The sequence below is a fragment of the Myotis yumanensis genome, unplaced genomic scaffold (assembly GCF_028538775.1).
Source record: "Myotis yumanensis isolate MYYU_CA2020_CCGP unplaced genomic scaffold, mMyoYum1.0.hap1 SCAF_5, whole genome shotgun sequence".
In the NCBI taxonomy this organism is placed as follows: domain Eukaryota; kingdom Metazoa; phylum Chordata; class Mammalia; order Chiroptera; family Vespertilionidae; genus Myotis; species Myotis yumanensis.
Window position 1 is genome coordinate 67,867,009 of NW_027223756.1, and position 21,964 is coordinate 67,888,972.

At 35.6% G+C, this 21,964-nt stretch overlaps 1 protein-coding gene across 4 annotated transcripts in view; it reads right to left on the reverse strand.

Moving 5' to 3' along the window:
* Positions 1-21,964, reverse strand: part of NEK1 (NIMA related kinase 1) — a 142,983-nt gene that overhangs the window by 47,484 nt on the left and 73,535 nt on the right. For 3 of the 4 annotated variants that reach the window (XM_070415457.1, XM_070415455.1, XM_070415456.1), the window contains 4 exons: positions 10,074-10,157; positions 9,574-9,657; positions 9,098-9,172; positions 8,420-8,515 (listed from right to left, as the gene is read on the reverse strand). In XM_070415457.1, the coding sequence (XP_070271558.1) occupies positions 8,420-8,515; positions 9,098-9,172; positions 9,574-9,657; positions 10,074-10,157 (339 nt within the window). The remainder of the gene's footprint in view (positions 1-8,419; positions 8,516-9,097; positions 9,173-9,573; positions 9,658-10,073; positions 10,158-21,964) is intronic. The other variant, XM_070415458.1, reaches the window with a different exon arrangement.

Sequence of the window (21,964 nt, forward strand, 5' to 3'; positions counted from 1 at the left end):
AGTATACTCAAAAAAGGTTCCATAAATTTTGAGGAAATAAAAACAAGCTCCAATTAGATCTGAACAAATAGCCACATTTTTAGAATAATGTTATTTCCCTGGATGATTATTTTGAAGGAAACAAATTAATTTAAATGTACAAATTCTGTTGTTATTTTGTGAATCAGTAATAATTTCTCTACTACATATCATATTTATTAATTGTATTATGCCAATTCACTTAAAAATTATTTCTGCTATTTCAATAAATAAGTTTGATGTGATTTTGAGAGAAAACAAATATACAATATCTGATTAAAATTAATTAATCAACACATTCAAAGATGTATTAAGTGTGAAGCACAATGCTAGATAATGAGTATTGAAAATGAATGATACATGGGAACTATGTGAGGTGATAGATGTATTAAGTAACATTATTGTGGAAAACATTTCACAATATCTACACATATCTCAGTAAACCTGGGGGCAGAGGGGAACTCAATATATTGTAGACCAGAACTAATGGCAGTAAATAATTTCAAACCAAAGAAAATAAAATAAAATGAATGACACAATGCTTTCTCTCAAAGAAGTATAAACTAGAAGAGAAAGGGGAACACATAAATCAATCAGTATGTAACAGAGAAATAAAAGTAGAGAGATGTGTGTTAAATGGTCTGGGGAAAAACAAACAAAATAGAAACCACAGAAAGAACTGTGTAAAAAGCCAGGATGGGAGATAGTTTGAGTGGCCTTCAAGGGTAGCCAGTTTGAATGGCCATTCATTGTTTAAGGAAGTCATGAAATACAACTGAATGGGAAAGGTCTACGCTCAAAGTCCAAAACTCCCCCTCACTAACCCTGTGATTGTTTTCATGTTTCTTATCCTCTCTACACTTCAAAATTCTTCTCTCTAAAATGGGAATGCTGTACTCATTGTCTCTTTGGTATATGGATTAAATGTGATAATTTACGAAAGGTGTACAGCTCTGTGTGCAATAAATGGTAGCAATTATTATAGTTCAGGAAACATTTATTTAGATTTTATTAAATAAAGTCATGTGGCTTAAACACTAAAAGTCTGGTTTTAAAACCTGACGAAATGAAGACACTTGCACAAAGCAAAATAAAAACAAGACCTCCCAACTATGTACAATCAGAATTTAAAGATTTTGCACTACAAAAGAAGGTTTATGACACAAAGGTCAATAAGCAGCAGAAACCTGAAAGAAAATACTTTACATTATAAAAATTTAAAAACTAAGATTTTAAAAAATGATCAAGAGTAATTTAATTGTATGAATAATTAAACAGGAAAGATAGTATGAATTTAAACAATTTTACTAAAGAAGAGCACCAATTTCTCTTCTCAACCTATGATACAATTTGCATTTATGCTTATAAAGAATATCTCAAAAGTCATTTCCAAAAATTATTGGGCAAATGCCTATGATAGGAAGATTAAAAAAACTAATAAAAGAAAAAAAGTCACCCATATACCTACTGCTCCAACTAATCATAACTTCTTTCATCTATACTTTTTAAATGTTTATTCATATGCACACATAATTTTTATACGACTTAAACAGGCACAGGCACAACTCTTGGAAATTGTAGACTTATGGCCTAAGGCTTATGGCAATACTTAGCAGATAGTAAAGAAAGGCAAAAGTCACATAAAGAGACTGAAAATCCTTTATCTTGACTTTATATTATTAAGATGTAAATTATATTGAAGAGATATTTCTATATTAATATCAATCTTAAGAAAAACCAAAAGTAACAGAGACAAAAATATATTTATTGGTAAAGTGTATGACTTAGAGCAGGGGTCCTCAAACTTTTTAAACAGGGGGCCAGCCGTTCACTGTCCCTCAGACCGTTGGAGGGCCAGACTATAGTTTAAAAAAAAACTATGAACAAATTCCTATGCACACTGCACATATCTTATTTTGAAGTAAAAAAACAAAACGGGAACAAATACAATATTTGTATTTGCATGTGGCCCGCGGGCGGTAGTTTGAGGACCCCTGACTTAGAGTATGAGACTAAAGATAATCACATTTAGGACAGTGCTAAAACTATGCTAAAAGATGGACAATCTCTACTAAATTCTCTTCATACTATTCATCTTTGTGCCCATAGAAGCAAATCTTTTTTTTTTTTTAACCAACAGAAGATACTCTAATGAAGAAAATGTTTCACACATTACTATTAAAATTTACTTTATATTATTAAAATCTGCCTGGCTGACATATTTGTATATGGCTAATGACTAGTATATAATCCATGATCTAAGATATATTTGAGCCAATGTATAAGACAACATTATTGGTACCTTTGTAATAATCACTGTCAGCAACCTTTAGTAAATGCTTATGTCCTATATTCAAACATATACTAGTTTCTCCCGGGGTCAACTAAGCTAAACAAATCAGAAGAAGCAAAAACAATGAGCAAAGAAACTCAGACATTTGAAATTTAAAGCAAAGAACTAAGACCAACAGAACATCCTGCTAACTCTAACAATTACAAAACTAACAATAAAACTAAGTCAGCTTTTGGAAAATTTAACAGTAATTTGGGGTATCTATTGAGACATGGCAACATCATTCATTATAAGCCAAGTTAACACATATCATTAACTTATTAGTACAGTAGAACTTTGGCCTTCTGTGTAAACATCATCAACATATGATTTATAACCTGAATTCAGCTTAAGGCTATTCTTCAATGTTAACCAGATCTTGAGATAGAAGATAATAACATATTTGTTATTGTAATAAGAGAAAACATTAGACAGAGTCCTTAATTCAGAAAGTCTGTCTGCCTGCCTGATCGCCCCTAACTGCTTCCCCCACTGGCCTGGTCATCCCCAACTGCCGTCCCCCCCCCCCCCCCCCCCCCCCGCCGGCCTGATCACCTCCAACTGAACCCCCCGCCAGCCTAGTTGCCCCTCACTGCCCCCCCCCCCCCCCTGCCAGCCTGGTTACCCCCAACTGACCCCTGCTGGCCTGGTTGCCCCATGCAGCCTGCTGTTCGGTCATTTGGTTGGCCCTCACTAACCCCCCTGCCGACCCCTGGTTGTCCCACACTGCCTGTTCAGTCGTCCTGTCACTTAGGCTTTTATATATATAGATATGCTAGTTGAGAAAGGCTAGCTATTCTTCAATGTTAACAGATCCTGAGATAGAAGATAATAACATATTTTTAAATTGTCATACGAGGAAACATTAGACTCAGTTCTTAACTCAGAAAGTCGGTCCAATGGGACAAACAACATAAAAGTGAAATTTATTAAACTAAGAAAACAAAACAAAGTTTCATAGAAGACATAAGTATAAAATAACAGGACAAGGAATCTCTGCCAAATCACTACCTCTAGTAAGCACAAATCTTACAATTTGGGGGTGGGGGAAGAGGGGAATCCTATCATCATACATGAAAATTAATTTCCATAGTGAAGTCCTATTTAGTACCACCATGTTTTACCATTAATTACGTCAAAGAGAAAAATTTATAAAATTGGGTATACATGCCAAAGATTTAATAAGTAAGGCAGCCATTTTTACCATCTGTTAGATCAAAGACCTTTGAGAATTCAATGAAAGATATGTGGTCTTGCCCTAACCGGTTTGGCTCAGTGGAGAGAGCGTCAGCCTGTGGACTGAAAGGTCCCAGGTTCGATTCCAGTCAAGGGCATGTGCCTTGGTTGCGGGCACATCTCCGGTGGGGAGTGTGCAGGAGGCAGCTGATCGATGTTTCTCTCTCATCAATGTTTCTAACTCTCTGTCCCTCTCCCTTCCTCTCTGTAAAAAAATCAATAAAATATATTAAAAAAAAAAAAGATATGTGGTCTTACTAAAGGAAAATGCAACAACATACATACAGTGAAACTTTTAACTAACATTTCAGAAAATTTAATAATGCTAACTCCAACTCTGAATACTATGATAATCACTCCTAAATTAGAGTAATGGGCAATACATAAATACATAGTAAAGCCCCTTACACTATATCTAGATTATGCTAAATTAGACTTTCTATTGACATAATTACTCAGTAAAATAACTTTAATCCATTTTATATAGATTAATCTGGAGTTAAGTACTTACATTATGAAGACTATTTTTCTAGGTAATTTAGACTAAACAACATTAGAGATCAAGCCCTTCATTTAGGAGATGAGGAAATAAAGGCCTAGAAACATTAAGCCAGTTTCCCAAACAGGTTAACTGGCAGAGCTGAGACTGAAATTCAGGTGTCTAGATTCTCAGCCTCATTTTCCTCCCAGTCTATTGAGATATAGACATACATCACTGTATGAGTTCCAGGTATACAGCATAAAGGCTTGGCTTACATATATTGTCAAATGATTACCACAATAAGTTTCGTTAACATCCATCATCTCATATAGATACAATAAAAAGAAATAAAAAGAAAAAAATATCTCTCCTTGTAATAAGAAATCTTAGGGTTTACTCTCTTAACTTCCTTATATATCATACACCAGTGTTAGCTGTAGTCAGCAGGTTGTACATTACATCCCTAATACTTATTAATCTTATAACTGGGAGTCTGTATCTTTTGACCACCAATTTCTTCTTCCCCAATCACTACCTCTAGTAACCAAAAATCTGATCTCTTTTTTTATGAGTTTCTAGCCTCCTTTTGTTAGTAAACAAATGTTTACTGAACAATTCTCTATGCATAAATGAAATATCATGAGCCACAGAATTCCCACTGAATTTATTTTGTGTTACTATTCACCAGGTACCCTACTGACATTTGACATGGTGAATCAGTTAAGCTTCTTTGGTTAAAAGCAATAGAAACTAATTCTGAAGGAAGGGAGGAGGGTAATGGAGAGGGGAAAGAGCAGTAAGTAGGATCACAAAAGCAAAAGGAATCTCTGCCAAAAACCCGGGTAGCTTTATGAATCTAGGTGCAGAAACTAATTTGTGATTTTCTTGAGGTTCTCTTACAGCATTAAACAAACTCCAACTTGAAATCTTGTGATATTCTGCTCAAGCCTCAAACCCTGGGAGAGAATTCAATTGGTCTACTTTAGATGACCTGCCTAGCCCTCAGCTAGTAGAAGCCAGGAAACCTTGTTGGACAGTTTTACCATAAGCACACACAATAAAATAATTCCCCCAAGTGAAAATGGGTCTCTTGCCTGTTGGATCTCAAAAGCCAGGCTCACTACCACAGTTTAATGCTGCCACCATAAAAACACTTCTGAAGGAACGTGAGGAAATACAAAGTTGTACCATACTAGCAAGTAGTATTACCTATCAATAATATAATCATATACCTGTCATTTGTGTACTTTACAACTATCTAAGGCATATCTGCCATTAAAAAGAAGATATATACAGAGAAAAAAGTTTTACACTGGTTTTATGTAGCTTGGAAAGCAAAGACTTTAAGGGGAGTTTTTCTTAGGCTGCATTGTAAGTATATGAATACTCTTAAAGTACCTTGGATGGGTATAATGAGGTCTAATGCAGCCTTCTGATAAGAGAAAAGCATTGGCTCCAATTGGTCATCTGAGAAAATAGAACTATGCTACTACTATTGCAGGTTTACAACTGTCCAGTAATAATAATATTATCTCTATATAATAAAAGCCTAAGCGACTGTTACGCAGAATGACCAGAATGACTGGTCGCTGTGATGCACACTGACCACCAGGGGGCTGACACTCAATGTAGAAGCTGCTCCCTGGTGGTCAGTGTGCTCCCACAGGGGGAGCGCTGCTCAGCCAGAAGCCGGGCTCATGGCTGGCAAGTGCAGTGGCAGTGGTGGGAGCCTCTCCCACCTTCATGGGAGTGCTAAGGAGCAGCAAGCCAAGCAGTAAAGAGCCTGCTGCTAGGGAGCAATGAACTTAGCAGTAAGGAGCAAGCAAGAGGGCAGTAAGGAGCGAGGGATCCCGGACTGCAAGAGGGATGTCCAACCGCCGGCTTAGGCCTTATATAATAAGAACCAGAGGCCCGGTGCACAAAATTTCATGCACTGGGAGGAGGGAGGGCCTCTCAGCCTGGCCTGTGCCCTCTTGCAGTCCGGGATTCCTCGCTCCTTACTGCCCGCCTGCAGCGGAGGTGGGAGAGGCTTCTGCCACCGCCGCTGCGCTTGCCAGCCATGAGCCCACTTCTGGCTGAGCAGCACTCCCCCTGTGGGAGTGCACTGACCACCAGGGGGAAGCTCCTATGTTGAGCATCTGCCCCTGGTGGTCAGTGCATGTCATAGCAACCAGTCGTTCTGCCATTTGGTCAATTTGCATATTAGGGTTTTATTATATAGGGTGTAAAGCATCCAGAGCTGAATCACTGTTGAACATAATTTGTAAGATGTACTTGTTAAACTATAAAAACCTAAAAGTGCTTCCAGAATGCTCCCCTCCTCCTCTTCTTCCACCTCCTCCATCACCTGTGAAACTTTTTTTGCTCCAGAGGCTTAGGGAAAGTTAAGGTCATACTATGAAGACCATCAGAGGAGCAGCTTTGAAATAGGGACCTCAGTATAAGTAGTATCCTAATTCTCTTTGATGTTCTTAAGTCTGTTGATGTCAAATAAAGGTATCTGGCAGAGATTTCTGAAACTGTTCGTGTCCAGTGATACTTGGAACAAGGAGGAAGATTCTAAATTGAGCTCATAATGTGTCTATTTAAATGGATAAGACTGATGGCAAGACTAAGGATAAGAACATTCTAAGGGAGCAAAAGATGGGGAGTCTGTCCACCAGAAGCCTTAGAGGCCTATATGGCAGGTCAAAAGAATGGGACAAAGATAGAAATAAAATATACAACAAAGAGTAAAATGCAATAAAGTAGGAACTCATCATGTTCAAGATATAGACTCTGACTTAACCACAGAACAGATTTCCACAGATATGGTGTCTGAATTCTGGAGCTCTCTTTCACTCATTCTTGTATAGCTAAATGTTTCTTTCTCATTAGGAATCCGGTAAAACGAGAATCTACTTCTATATTACATCAATGAGTGGATTTTCAAAAATCACATTAACAGATGCACAAAAGGCATTTGCTAAAACTCCAAATCACGTTCCTGATAAAATTGTAAAATCTAAAGATAAGACGCTATTCCTTACTATTTTACCATACACAACAGAGAAATAAATGAAGTACATCCATTAAAGACAGAAACAAAATAGTATCCCTATTCTTAGTTAACATTATCTTGGAAGTACTGGCCAATGCAGTTAAGAATAAAATGGTAACAAAAGGCACAATTTTCAAAAAGCAGAAGAAATCAATGTGTAGAGCGTAAGAATAAAGACTTCAACACTAGGTAAACCCAGTTTCAAATCCCTATTATGCGCTTACTGGAAATGTGACCTCATCTAATTGTTTTACCCTTTCAATATCTGCTTTGTAAAGATTAAACAAAGCAATACATGCGCCGTGGTTATAATGTGCCTGGCATAAAATAAATAGTAAATAAACTTTAAAGATTACTTTTATGATGTATATCATAACTACTTGCCGATGACATAGTCTTATGCTACAAGCCCATAAAATTAACTGAAAAGTGATAAAATAGGTAAACTCATTGCACAAGAAATAAGCAAAACAAAAACAACAATTTCTCCAAATATCAGCAATATTCTATCAGAAAAAGAAACCTATAAATACAGAAATGGAATTTTAAACTACCAATAAATAACCTTTACAAGAAATATAACAAGTATGAGTTAAAAATGATCAAAATTGTGCAAGAGATCAAAAAGAAACAATGAGTAATGTAGATATTTAACATACTCCTGATTAAAAACTATTATAAACATATCAGTTCTTCTTAAGCTAATTGTAGGTTTAAGGTAATACTGATCAAAATTCCAACAGGATCAAAAAAGTATCCTAAAATATATCTGATAAAGACAGAGCAAATAATTAAGCATAACATATGTTAAAAAGAAATAAGGGACAAACTCTATTAGAAATTAAAATATATTCTAAATCCATAATTACTAATACAATGTGGTATTGGTAAAATAGATAAAAAGAATGGAGCAGAAGAAATCATGACACATATTTGCTATAGAGTCTTTCTCTAGTATAATAGAATTAACGTATCTTAAAGGTAGCACTATAAACAGTGGAAATTAGAAGGAAGGTGTAGCCAATAGATGATGCTGGGACTTTGATTAGCAATAACAAAATAAATAAATAAATTAGGTTCTCACCTCAAATCAAGCCCCCAAATAACAGATAATCCTTAAATAGCAGAGAGAGAGAGAGAGAGAGAGAGAGAGAGAGAGAGAGAGAGAGGAGAAGAGCAGGGAGGAGAGGGAGAGGGAGAACTAATGAGAATTTCTAAAAATAGAGTTACAAAATTATAATTCTGACATACTACCCAGCAAGAGATACAAGGGCATTAACATGACCAGGATTAAGAATGAGCTAAATCTTACATTATCTTCCCACGCTCTCTTTTCTCTCTCATATGCTTCCTTTCTCTTTCGTTCCAATTGTTCTTTTAGTACAGCAGCACGTGCATTTGCTTGGGCCTGAAAATAAAAACAACAAAATTAGTTACCAGAAAGAAGGGCATAAGAGTGTGTGTTTTTCAGGTCTATACAAATATTTACTTTTTAGACAAAAAAGAAGTGTGTGTGCACACACGTGTTTGGTGTCCCAGAATAAAAATGTAAGCTCGCTCTGTATTTCCAGCACCTAAACCAGGGCTCAACAAACAGCAGCTGTTAGATACGTGTTTGCTGAGTGAAAATAAATGCAGGCACTCTAATGGAAATACAACTGTGAACATTTTAAATAATTATTATACATAAACTTTATTTTTTTCACAGAAGTGAACAATTACATTTTTCATTTATAAGGTTACTATTTTTCCTTTTTAAGGTTACCTGTGTGATGGTTTAATGTATTTATGCCATGGTTTCATTAAATTTCTCTCCATAAATATGATATAAAGAGTGAAAAAGTGCTATTTTTTAGAAACCAAAAATTGAGGGATAAAGGGGAACGTAAAATTAAGGCAAGAGAATACGATGACGGAACTGCAAAAGGCTTAACACAATTCTCTATCTAAGGCTTCAATTTTCTCTAAGAAAACGATTTCCAGTCTATACCTTAAGAGCTTCAACTCTTTTACGTCTCATGTCAGCCTCCTCACTTCCTTGTCCTTCAGAATTATCAGCTGCTTTCTGTAAAATAAGTAGAGAAGCAAACCACTTAGGATAGAACTTCAAATTTGGTGTAGAGAATATGAATAAACTAATATCTAACTACGTAAAATGGTAAATTGTTCAATGTTACTAATTTGTTCTCACAATTAACTCAGGTACAACAAGGAAAAAGATAAAAAGAGAATGATAGAAAATGTAGCATTTAATAGGTCCATGGGTATGATTTATATTTTCCTCTTAGAATTCCTCTGGAACAAATAAATGGTATTATCAATTTTAAGTAAGATTTACTTTACCCCCTTTTAGAGTTTTCTGGTCTTTGACTTTCACTGTCTTGATCAGATTTTGTGTTGCATTTTAAATCTTAACCTATTATAATGTCATTCAATTATGTTTTCTAAAATTTAATGTCAACCTGCCTTTTCACCACGGAGTCTGGCTCTAATCTGTTGGCGCTCATTGAAATTCTGCAATCTTATTTGTCTCAGCCTCGCAAGATAAACCTATGAGGAGAAAAAAAAACACCACATTTTAATTTAAAAGAAAAATTACCAACATTTTTTTTAATGCTAAATCATTGTTAAATTAAAGAAAAGGGTTAATCTGAATACCACAAATAAAAATTTCAAAACCTTAGCTTTCAATTTTTTAATTTAGATCAACTTATTTCTGAAAAGAAATACATTGCAATTACAAATTTTTAATTTTATCAAAAGAAAAGAAATTGAACTCAGGATACCAAATAACAGTTATGGGGCAAAATTATGACACAGTATGTCAGTCAAAAAAATATTAACAGGTCCCTATAGACCTACAAAATCCTCAAATAATTGGTAAGCATTTAAACCATGCAGGAAAGGAAGGCAATAAACTCAAAAATGGCTATGTGACGGAGGAAGCGAACATGCGGGAAGCATACCTCTTCCTCTTTGTTTCTTGGCTTCCCTCCTCTTGAAGAGCTGGACCTGCCTCCATACATAGCTGCCAGGTTTTGCAGGATTCCCTGTTCATCATTTAATGTACTAAGTTTAAAGAATGACTAAGGCTACATCAGCATCTTACCTAGGAATATCCAGGTGCCACTTTATTTCTTTTGGCTAATACTAATTATTTATTTCTAGCTGATAAACTGAAAACAAACCCTGGCGTTTTCCTATATCAGTTTAACCAACATATTCAGTGACAACAGAAGGAAGCAATTAAACCCCATAGATAATTATTTGAAATAGAGACCGGCTATGTTTTTATTAGCCATATAAGTAAGCAGGTTTCCAAAACTGTTTTGGAGGTTAGCTAAGCCCCAAATCAAAAATTTCCTCTACAAAGGGCCAATCATTTCTACATGTTTGTTTACATACTAAATACACAAACACAATACAAACTATTTGAGCTTAAACTTTTTGCACTTGGGCATGTCCTATTACTATACTACAAAGAATCACAGCCAATCACAAACTGATTCATTTTTTAACATAGTTTATCATAAACATAATTACCTCATTAGAAATATAGCACACTTCAATAAAAGTATTATAGATTGTTGAATTATTCATTTTCTCTTCCTTCAGCACATGACTGGGTTTCATGTTCCTCCTAATTAAAAAAAATCTTCAGTCCCACTTCCCCATCTAATGTCTTTTTATCAACTTGTTGAAAGTGTACATTTTATGCTCATCACCTCCATTTTCCTGCCTGCCATTCATTTTTTAACCCCCTACAAACTGTTTTTTGATCTCACTGTGACTGAAAATTTTCTAAGGTTACCAATGACCTCTAGTTCACAATTCAAATGAACCCTTTTGAGTAGATTTTGCATTTAACAATTCCACTGGAAATTAGTTTAGGCTAAATCTACTAAATTTACATAAGCATTCTTTTCTTTCATAAATATAATGTATGTTCACTGTACAAAATCTATGAAGTGAAGAAAATATAAATAATTCATAATTCTATTACCTGGCAGGCAAAATTTAAGAATATTACCTTCCAAATTTCCTTCTATGTATATGCATGAATATACAGACATTTATTTTTACAAAATTAATGAAACTTTACTGTATTAGAATTTTTTTCACTTAATATTAATTAACATTAATGTTCTGAGTCTCTTTCTACATTCATTATTCTTAAAAACATTATTCTTAACTGACTACATGATATGCATAATATTCCACTAAATAGTGAATTATAATTTACACATCAAAAAAAACCCCCCCAAAACGCCTCTCTTCTCTTTCAGTATTTAAAACAGCACACTCTCCTGAGATCTTCCAATCTTCACTATTTTTCACAGGCTTTTCTCTTCCTTGGCTCATTGCTAATGTCAATATTTTCTAGAGATTCATTCTCTGGCCCTTCTTTACTTTCTCATTCCCAGGCCTTAACATATGTTGCCAATTCCTAAATCTAAACCAACTTCACAGTCCTTTTCTCTTGAATTTCTATGTATATACAATTGACATCTGGACAATGCTCTTATGTAGGAAAGGTTCTTCAAATAATTTATAGACCTGATTTCATCATTCTTTTTACTACATGATCTTATTCCTACCTCAGTTATTGATCACAGTTGGATATCCAAGTCAGAAAAGTGGGAGTTACCTCTCTATCTCTTTTTCTCTCTCTGTCTCGTCTGCCTAATATAAATGACTACCAAATACTAAGTCTACCTTATAATAATTCCATAATTTTTAGTTTTTGCCTCTAGTTTTTGCCTCCAGAAGAGCTTCCTAACTTATCATCTTACCTCTGGTTTCACTCCACCCCCCCCCCCCCCAAAACCTATCCACCCAGTCTAGTCTCAACGCACACAGAGACCCTTTCCAATATTCTCTTTCACACTGAGCCCCACATAAATCCATTATTATCAGAATATATTCCACTTTCTGTTGAACGGCAGATAAAGCATCTCTAGTCTCATTTCTCAATCATAAAGCCTACATTCTAGCCATGTCAACTACTTGTGGTTTATGGACTATCATCTCATCATCTCAAAATGGCTAACTCATCTTCCAAAATGCAAACCAAACATCCCACCCCAGGAAAGCTTTACCCACGCCTCCTTCATTAAGTCAAGTGTGACCTGCCATACCATTTTTTGTATATAACTCCCACAGTAGCACTCATCAGAGTGGTAGAAGGGCAATATTCTATGACAGTTAAGACCATGGACTGTGACAGGCTGTGAAGTCTGGCAGTTCATGTATTTGTCAATACCTCCTAACCACTGCTGACCTTCAGGAAAATTACTTACTAGTAAACTTGCTGTAAGACTGGCATAATAATACCACCCACTTCATAGGTGTGCTAGAACAAAAAGTATTATTATGTGAGCATGTTCTGCCTTCCCCCTCTTCCAGCCTGAGAAAAGGCTTCTACCCACTCAGTCTCCTCCCCACTTCAAGAACTTGGCATTAGCTTATCAGTTACTTGAGCTTTGGGGATACAGATCATAGGGTGGGGGAGGGGAGGGGAGGGAAAACAAGGAATAGGCAAGGCTGGTCAAAGATATGAGGTGAACTCTGAAAAGATGTATGGGAATATCTACAGTTACAGGAGAGTGGGTGGTGAACTGAATACTGGTATAGGTTATATCTTCCCTTCATGCTATTTGAAAAATACAAGTAAAACATATCTGAGTTACTTTGAAGCAATCTTTTTAACATTTTAGTTTGAAATATTAAAGGTGAAAAGTACAGGAATGTTCTGTATATCTTTTATCCAGTTCTCCCAATTTTATCATCTTGCGTAACTATAGTACATTATCAAAACTAGGAAAACTGGCTCTGGTACAAACCATAGAGCCTGATCTCAGCAGTTATACATGCACACATTTGTGTCACTACATCAATGTAATTTTATTACATGTATAGCTTTGTGTAACACCATAATCAAGATATTTAATTGTACCATTTCTGTAACACTTCATAGCCATATTCACACTACACCTCTCCCTAACACCCATCAACTATTAATCTATTCTCCAACTCTATAATTATATTTCACAAATTATATATATATACATATATATATATACACATATATATGGAATCATATAGTATGTATCTTTTTGAGATTGACTGCTTTTACTCAGTATTATTTCCTTGCAATCCGCTCTTGAGTATATGTTGCAGAGAAAGGAAAATTTATATTCATTTAGAAACTTGTATTCAAGTATTCTTGGCAAGTTTACTCTTATAGCCAAAAACTTAAAACTACCCAGATGTACTAAAGTGGATGAATGAATGAACAAAGTATGTTATATTCGTACTATGGTATCATATTTAGCAGTAAAATGGAATGAAGCATTGAAGTCTTTCTTTTTAGAGTTTCTCTAACCTATATAGTTTTTAAATTTCAGTTATCCAAACATGGAAAATTTTGAATGCCTACGCAAGTATATAAAATAACTTAAAATCCATGGTTTCTTTAAATTACAATTCACCCTAAAAATTATATAAGTTTCAAATGTTTATTCATAGGTCAGGGACTTTGACTTCATTTGCCACAGAACCAATATTATGATTTACTAGGATTTCCCAAAGCCATTAATAAAATGTATTGATCAAATAATTTAACTGTAGCAGTTTTCCAATTCTAGAGGATTAATCTTTAAGATCAAGAACTTAATCATAACTATTTAGGTTTGTTTATTTATAATGTGATTTTTAAAAGTATTAGAAAACACACCTTAGGTTTAAGACATAACCTCTTTACAAATAGATCATGAGCACTAATATGTATCAATGGAAAAATATTATGTGCTGCCTTAAATTACTGATGTTGACATATTTTTCTTGAAGAATCAGGGTTATTATTGTAAACTAGAGGCCCAGTGCATGAATTCATACACTAGTGGGGTCTCTCAGCCTGGCCTGTGGGATCGGGCCAAAACTGGCTCTCCAACATCCCCCGAGGGGTCCTGGACCACAAGAGGGCACAGGCCAGGCTGAGGGACCCCACTGGTGCACGATCAGGACCAGGGAGGGAGGCAGGAGGTTGGCCAGCTGGGGAGGGACAGCGGGAGGGCTCCAGGGCCTGTCGGCCCATCTTGCTCAGTCCCATTCGGCCAGACCCCAGCAACAAGCTAACCTACCGGTCAGAGCATCTGCCCCCTGGTGGTCAGTGCAAGTCATAATGACTGGTTGACAAGTCGACTGTCTGCCCCCTCATGGTCAGTGCACATCATAGCAAGCGGTTGAGCGGCCTTAGCATATCATTAGCATATTATGCTTTGACTGGTTGAACAAATGACCAGACACTTAGCATATTAGGCTTTTATTATATAGGATATCCATCACTGTAGTGTGTTATAGGTTCAGTTATTATACAAAGATATTTAGCAATTATAATGTTGAATTGAGAAGCAAAAGTTGTCACAACCCATAAATTTGCATTAATGACCAGTATAAAATTAGTCCCCACATATTACTCCAACCCTACTTAACACCAGTTTTTAGTTACATTCAACACATCAAGGTCTCTGTTGGTCAATCTCTCCCTGATTGTTGGGTGCTGTAAATATCTGACAATATAATGCATACCTAATACAAACTGACTAACAAAGTAAGTTGCTAATCTTGCCAAAGATGAAGGATTTCATGAAAATGAAGACAGTGATATTGGAAAATTGTTCAGATTACATGCAAAATCATCTACAAATATGACAGAAAGAAAACTACAAAGAATTATATTAGTCTTTGAAAATAGTTTGTGTATTAAAAATTAAGAAAAGATCTTTGGAAAACTGAGAAAGGCTCAGCCATTCTTTAAAAAATGGCTCCCTTTTACAATGTTATAAAAGTAAAGCCTAAAAAACAAGAAGTGAAGGATATAGCATTTTTCATCAATATAAATTATTTTTCACATGGGTGCATCTTATTATTTCAATGACATCTTGTAATCCTATATAATAAAATCCTAATATGCAAATTGTCCCCTCAACCAGGAGTTCAACCGGAAGTTCGACCAGGGGGCAGGGCCGGCTGGCCCTGCCTCAACCCCAACTGCAGCACGGCAGGTGGCTGGGAAGGGATGCCCAGGCCGGCAGCCGGCAACTGCTAGGGACCCTACTTGTGCACGAATTTCATGCACTGGGTCTTTATTCTGTTATAATCTTATGAACTAGGCCAGGCAGGAGTTACAACACATATGTTACTGCCTGAGTAATTTATGAATTTTGTTAGTTTTTTCTCTCTTTTTTTTTGTATCATAACTGAACAACCACAATCCCCCAAAGTTTCAATTTTTAAAATATTGAAGGCTTCTTTGAGAGGAAATATGAGCCCCAGCAGTTGTTAAAAGCCTTCCATTGATTCCTGCTAATCAGAGCCAAAGTGTTAGTATTAAAACATGCAGACTGGTGCTGACTCCTTGAGAAAAAAATCCCAGGGACAAAATTAGAATACTCTTTTAAGAAAGGCTGACCCCTAGGTGGTTTGGCTCAGTGGATAGAGCGTCAGCCTGTGGACTGAAGGGTCCCGGGTTCAATTCCAATCAAGGGCACATGCCCAGTTGCAGGCTCGATCCCCAGTGGGGGCATGCAGGAGGCAGCCGATCAATGATTCTCATCACTGATGTTTCTATCTCTCTCTCCCTCTTCCTTCCTCTCTGAAATCAATAAAAATATATATTTAAAAAAAAGAAAAAGAAAGGCTGAAATATCAATGCACTTGGTGACATGAAAGCTAATATTATTTGAGAAAATATGAACATCAATGACTCTAATGTAAGGAAGAAAGGACTGAAAAGTCAAATTATAAATGTAAAGCAGATTTAGGAATGAATACCTTTATCAATTTCTCTCATTCATATTTTCCTTTTTAAGGATGCACAAGAATGACATAATAAAAAATAAGTCTAAAAGAAGTATTTCAAAAAGTATAAAATAAACAAGTGATAAAAAGCACTGTATCAAGTTAAATTGGCAACATTTTTCCTCTTTTAATCATATGTAAAAAAAAACAATATGCCTTATAGCCAGAACTTGAATTTGATAAAAATACATATAGTATTCATTACACAATCCTGTCAGAAAAATTATAATCCTCCCCAAATTAATTATTTTCCAAATACAGATTTGCAAATATAACCAAAATTCTGATAAATATAAGACAAAGTATTTTTAAATTGTATTTTTCAAGGCAAATACCTAATTAAATTATTTTTTCACTCTTTACTAAAAAATGTGAATCTCTATTTTAGCTGAATTTACTTTAAATGTTCTTTTCTCAGTATCAACAAAGGTGGGCTAAGGAGGGTCTTATGACAGGGTTGAGTGAATTAGGCATATCACTCTGAGTGACTGTTCCTCTGGATTTCTGATTGTGTTTTCAAAGTAGGTACTCCATGAGTTGTCTATCACACTCCTCTCACTCTCTCCTCTCTAAGCCTCTCTAATTAATTAATTAGCGCTGATAAACTCTTGGAAGAGGTCATGCCTTACTGTTTTATCCTTAGTACCTAATAATACCTTGCACAATATAGATGTGTAATACATTCTTTTTAAAAATACATTCTTTTTAAAAAAATGTTTTACTTATTTTTTGTTAATCCTCACCCAAGGATATTTTTCCCATTGATTTTTTTTTTAGAGAGTGGAAGAAGGCGAGGGGGAGAGAGAGAATGGAGAGAGGAACAAGGGAGAGGAGAGAGGAGAAAAGGAGAGAAGGAGAGTGGGCGGGGAGGGAGAGAGGAGGGAGAGAGAGAAAAAGAGAGATAAACATCTATGTAAGAGAGACACATGGATTGGTTGCCTCTCACACAGCCCGGACTGGGGCCTGGGATTAAACCTGCACCCGAGGTACACGCCCTTGACCAGGAATCAAACATGAGACCCTTTGGTGTGCGGGCCAATGTTCTATCCACAGAGCCACACTAACCAGGGCTAGATGTGTAATACATTCTTGTTCCACAGAATCAATTGTTTGCATGCTGAGCATATTAATAATTATTCTATTCCAATTCTATGGTTAATGATCATCTCGTCCACAGCAGAGAACTAATTCAATGGTACTGAAAACATGTTTCCTATTCCCCGAGGCAACAGAAAGGTACCATGAACTATCTCTCCAAGAAGATAAGGGAGATAGGATTCAGGTAAAAACTACAAATGGCAGTTTCAGGGAACTACAATATTCTAACATTGCTAAAGTTTAAGGGATAAAGAAGGTAACAGAGAGAGGGAAATCAAGAGCAGTGAGAAAGCCAAAGGATGAAAGCTTTGTGCTAAGCTGGAGAGGTTTTAATTTACTCTCCAAGCAATAAAGAACCACTAAATAACTCTAAGCATATGAGCAATGTGTTCAATTTTGCTTTAGAAAGATCACTTTGGCAGCTCAAGTAAAAGATGTGTTAGACTAAATCAAGATTAGAAGTAAAGAGATGAAAGAACTAGCAAGAGATAATTATCTCAACTACAGCAGAAATAATAAAAATAGAAAGGAGGAGATGGATGTAAGATATTCAGAAAGTAGAAAACACAGGATTGCGTCACTGACTGGATATGAGTTGGGTCCGACAGTGACAGAGAGGAGATACCAAAAGATGTCTTGAATTCCCAGTTAACTCAAACCAGAAACTTCAACATCAAGCCATCTTTGATGGTGATTCTCTACAGCAGTATGGGCAACACATGAAGGGCAGTGGGTTTGAAGACAATGACATGAATTTAGTTTTGGAAATAGTAAGGATAAGGTACCTGGTAAGATGGCTCAGGTAAGATGAAATAAGTACATGCCACCCTTATTTCCCACTGAATGTAACTATAAAATCTACAGAAATCTCCATAAAATTTGAGGACTCTGTAAAGAAAAATCAGCAGGAAAATTAGAGAACACCAGAACTCAAAGTATTAGCAAACACGTGATGAGTGTACCGCTCTTTAAAAAAACACAGTATCTTCTGCCTAATCCTAACTTGGCAAAACTCCTGAAACTCAGCACTCTGGTAATGACAGAGATGAGAGAAAACTTCTTGTTCTGGCTTAAGGAGAAGGAGGGATTCTCAGGGAAAACTCAGGGAGGAGGTAGGAAATCTCCCCCGTTTTTCTTTTTCTCTTCTTTTTTCCCTTTCTCTTGTGTCCCAGCCTCCAAGAAAGCTCACTGCTGTGGTGAGAGCTGAGACAGCAACAGGAGCTTATAGGAACTAAAACTCAGGGAAGACAAGATTTGTCTCCTGGGACACTAAAGCTCCAAGAAGGCAAAGTCAAAACCTGTGCCTCCTCCCTTCTTCTTCTCTCCCTCCCCCTTCCTCCCTCCACTTGGTCCCAGAAGTGGTAAAATCCTAGATATATGAGTCTTATACCTAGAATAATGAAAAGTGAAGCCCCAGAGAATAGGAAAGCATCAAGTCTATGGCATTAGAAAAATGACCCCATAAGTTATTTATAAAGTCCTAGGTTCACCTATTACCTGTGTGTATGTGGTATAATCCTGTTCTGCATATCAAAGACTTTGAGCATGGAGCAAAGAAATAGACTTCTGCCCAGATCTCAGACAGACCTCACTGGGCAGTGCACACATGGAAAGGATCTGAAGGACACTGTAAAGCTTTGAGAAAGGAAGTGTAAGTAGAACCACAGTACAAAGAAGGGTTAGGAACTTGCAGCCTGAGCCTGACAAGCCAATTGCCTGCTAAAACAAATATAATCAGTAATCTCCATAAAATTTAAACAAAACACAGAGTCTAATAGTATAATATTCCAAATGTCCAGGACAGAATCCAAAATTAATCAGCATACGAGGAACCACAAAAATCTCATCTTCCTTGGGAATATACAATAACCATAATTAGATGACACATATGGTAAAATTATCTAAAAGAAACTATTATGAAAGTGCTTGAACAACAATGAGCAGTAGTGAAAAAAGGTTAAAATAGAAGGTATTAGAAAACAAAGATAGAAAAAGAAAACAGATAGAAACACAAAATACAATTACCAAAACAAAACACTCACTGAATGGATTAAAAAAAGTAAAATGAGGATAAAAAGGGAAAGAGTTATGAACCAGAAAAGAGAACAGAAATGATCTAAACTGGATAACAGAGAGAAAAGAAATTGGGGAAAAAATGAGCAGAGTTTCACAAACCTGTGGAACAAGTTCATGTCATCAGAGAACCAGAGAAGAAAAAAAGTGCAGTGCTGGAAAATAGCTGAAGAAATAATGGTTCAAAAATGGCATAAGGCAAAGACCTACAAGTTCAAGAGACTTAACAAACCACCAACAGAATAAACCTAAAGAAATCCAAGCCCAGAGACAACTTAATCACACTGCTGAAAACTAAAGACAAAGAAAAAATCTTGGAGCATCTAGAGATAGGTGCTCTAAATAAGACATTACCTATAAGAGAAAAATAATTTGAATAGTAGTCTCATCAAAAACTATAAAGTAACATTTTTTAAAGAGAAAAATGAAATAAAGTGTTAACCCAAAATACTACATTCAGCAAAAATATTGTTTAGAAATAAAGATGTTTAAACTTTTGGTTTAAAAATAAAACTAAGAGGATTTATAGCCAGTACACCTATTCTAAAATAACAGAAATTCTTCAGATGGAGGAAAATGATATAAGAAGGAAACTTGGAAAATTAGGAATACCAAGAGAAATAGTAAATATTTGTGTACATATTACAAAGTATTCCTGTTCTCTTGAGCTCTTATATATGTTTGAAGTTATAAGCAAAAATTATAACATGGCCTGGAGATTTAAATTGTATGTAAGTGTATATGTAATATACAAGACAACTATAGCAAAAAGGATTTAAAGGGAAGAGAGTAAAGGGACCTATATGATAGAAAGATTTCTACATTCTAATTGAAGTAGTAAACTATTGTTTGTTGTGAAAAGTGAAGTCTGTTTTTTAATCCTGTTATCAACCACTAAAAGATATATAAAAGAATGTTATAGCCAAAATCACAAAGATTAAATGAAATTAAATAACAAAAAGAATTCAAATGTCTAAAGTCAGCAAAAAATTAGAAAGAGAAACAAAAACAGAGGGAACAGAAAACAAACAATAAAATGTTATACCTAAATCTAAATAAATCAATAATTATATTGAATGTAATTACATGTAATAACATGATATAATTACATTAAACACACCAATTAAAAGGCAGGAATTGCCCTGGCCTGTGTGGCTCAGTTGGTTGAGCAATGTCCCATGCACCAAAAGGTTGCCAGTTTGATTCCGAGTAGGGGCAATTTCCCGGGTTGTGGGCTCAGTCCCCAGTAGAGAGCATGCAGGAGGCAGCCGATCTCACGCTGATGTTTCTTTCTTTCTTTCTCTCTCTCTCTCTCTCTCTCTCTCTCTCTTTCTCCCTTCCTCTCTAAAATCAATAAACACATAAAAAATTTTTATAAGGCAGGAATTATTAGAAAGGATAAAAAAATTTGCACAAATGAACATAGATTAACTACAAAAAACTCACCTCAATCAATCATTATAGATAGATTAAAAGTAAAGAACGTAGAACTATAACTATGCCTGTCACACAGTAAGCACCCAATAAATGATAAATGTTAACAATATCAGTACTATAATCATCAAATTGGATGGAGTGGGAAAGATTACTTTTGAATAGATGAAATTATAGTCTTCTCTGAGACTAGAGAAAACAAAGAAAGATTGAGTACCATGATGGATAAATTTATGAGTATGGAGGCAGAATATCTGAGAAAATGTGAGATTCTTAAGCTTAATTTTACCTGTAAAGTAAAATATTTTCATAGAGAAGGATGAAGGGCAAAATCATTGAGGAAAATTGCCACTGTGGGCAATAGGAGAGGCTGTTGACCATGAAGCCATAAAAGGATTGTTGAGTAGGACTGACAGCTTGGCAGAAATCAGAAATCATAAACTGATCTGACATTAATCATCAGAGCTTTAATTTTCTCCAGCAATGCTCAGAAGCTTCAGTGTAGAAATAGTCCAGTCACTAGCTAAACTAGACATAATAAGGAGAGATATACCAACTCAGTAAGAAGGGCTCCCCAGGGAGGACAGGCTAATCAATTATATTTATTAATATAAGTGAGTGAATGTAATTTTCATGTTACTCCAATGAGTTTAAAGGCATCTCTTTTGGAAAGCACATAAATGACTATCAACTGAAGTATAAATAAATAAAAAACTGTGGTACAAGCATACAATAAAATATGACTCAAGAATTTTAAAAGAACAGACTACTGACACACATCATCCTAAAAAATTATAGCCCGTATGACCAATAATTTTATATAAAATTCCAGAAAAGACAAAACTATAGTACAGGAAACAGATCAGTGTTTGCCTATGGCTGGTGGCAGACTGATTGTAAAAGGACACCAGGAAAATTTTCCCCCCAATTTTATTAAGATATAATCGACATATAACATTGCATCAGTTTATGATGTACAACATCATGATTTTGGGTATATGTATATACTGAGAAATGAGTACCACAATAAATTTAGTTAATATCCATCATTTCATATAGTAACAATTTTTTTTTTCTTGTGGTGAGATGAAGAAACTTTTAAGAGCTGATGGAATAGTGCTATACCGTGACTGTGGCAGTGGTTAAATAACTATGTATCTTCTACACTGCAGCACACGTCCCCAAACAGAGCTTAGCAGTTTCCCTGAGTTAAGGAAACAGCAGTCAGAACTTGAGAAGTTGAAGATCACTAAAATTGGCAGGATGGAGTACCAAAGAACAGAGAGTTGCACAGAGAGGAGTACTGGAGATTTGTAGGGGGTTTCCTCTGTGTTTCCTGCTGAGTGACAACAGCATAATGTCAACAATATCTCAGGTTTACTTAGGACTG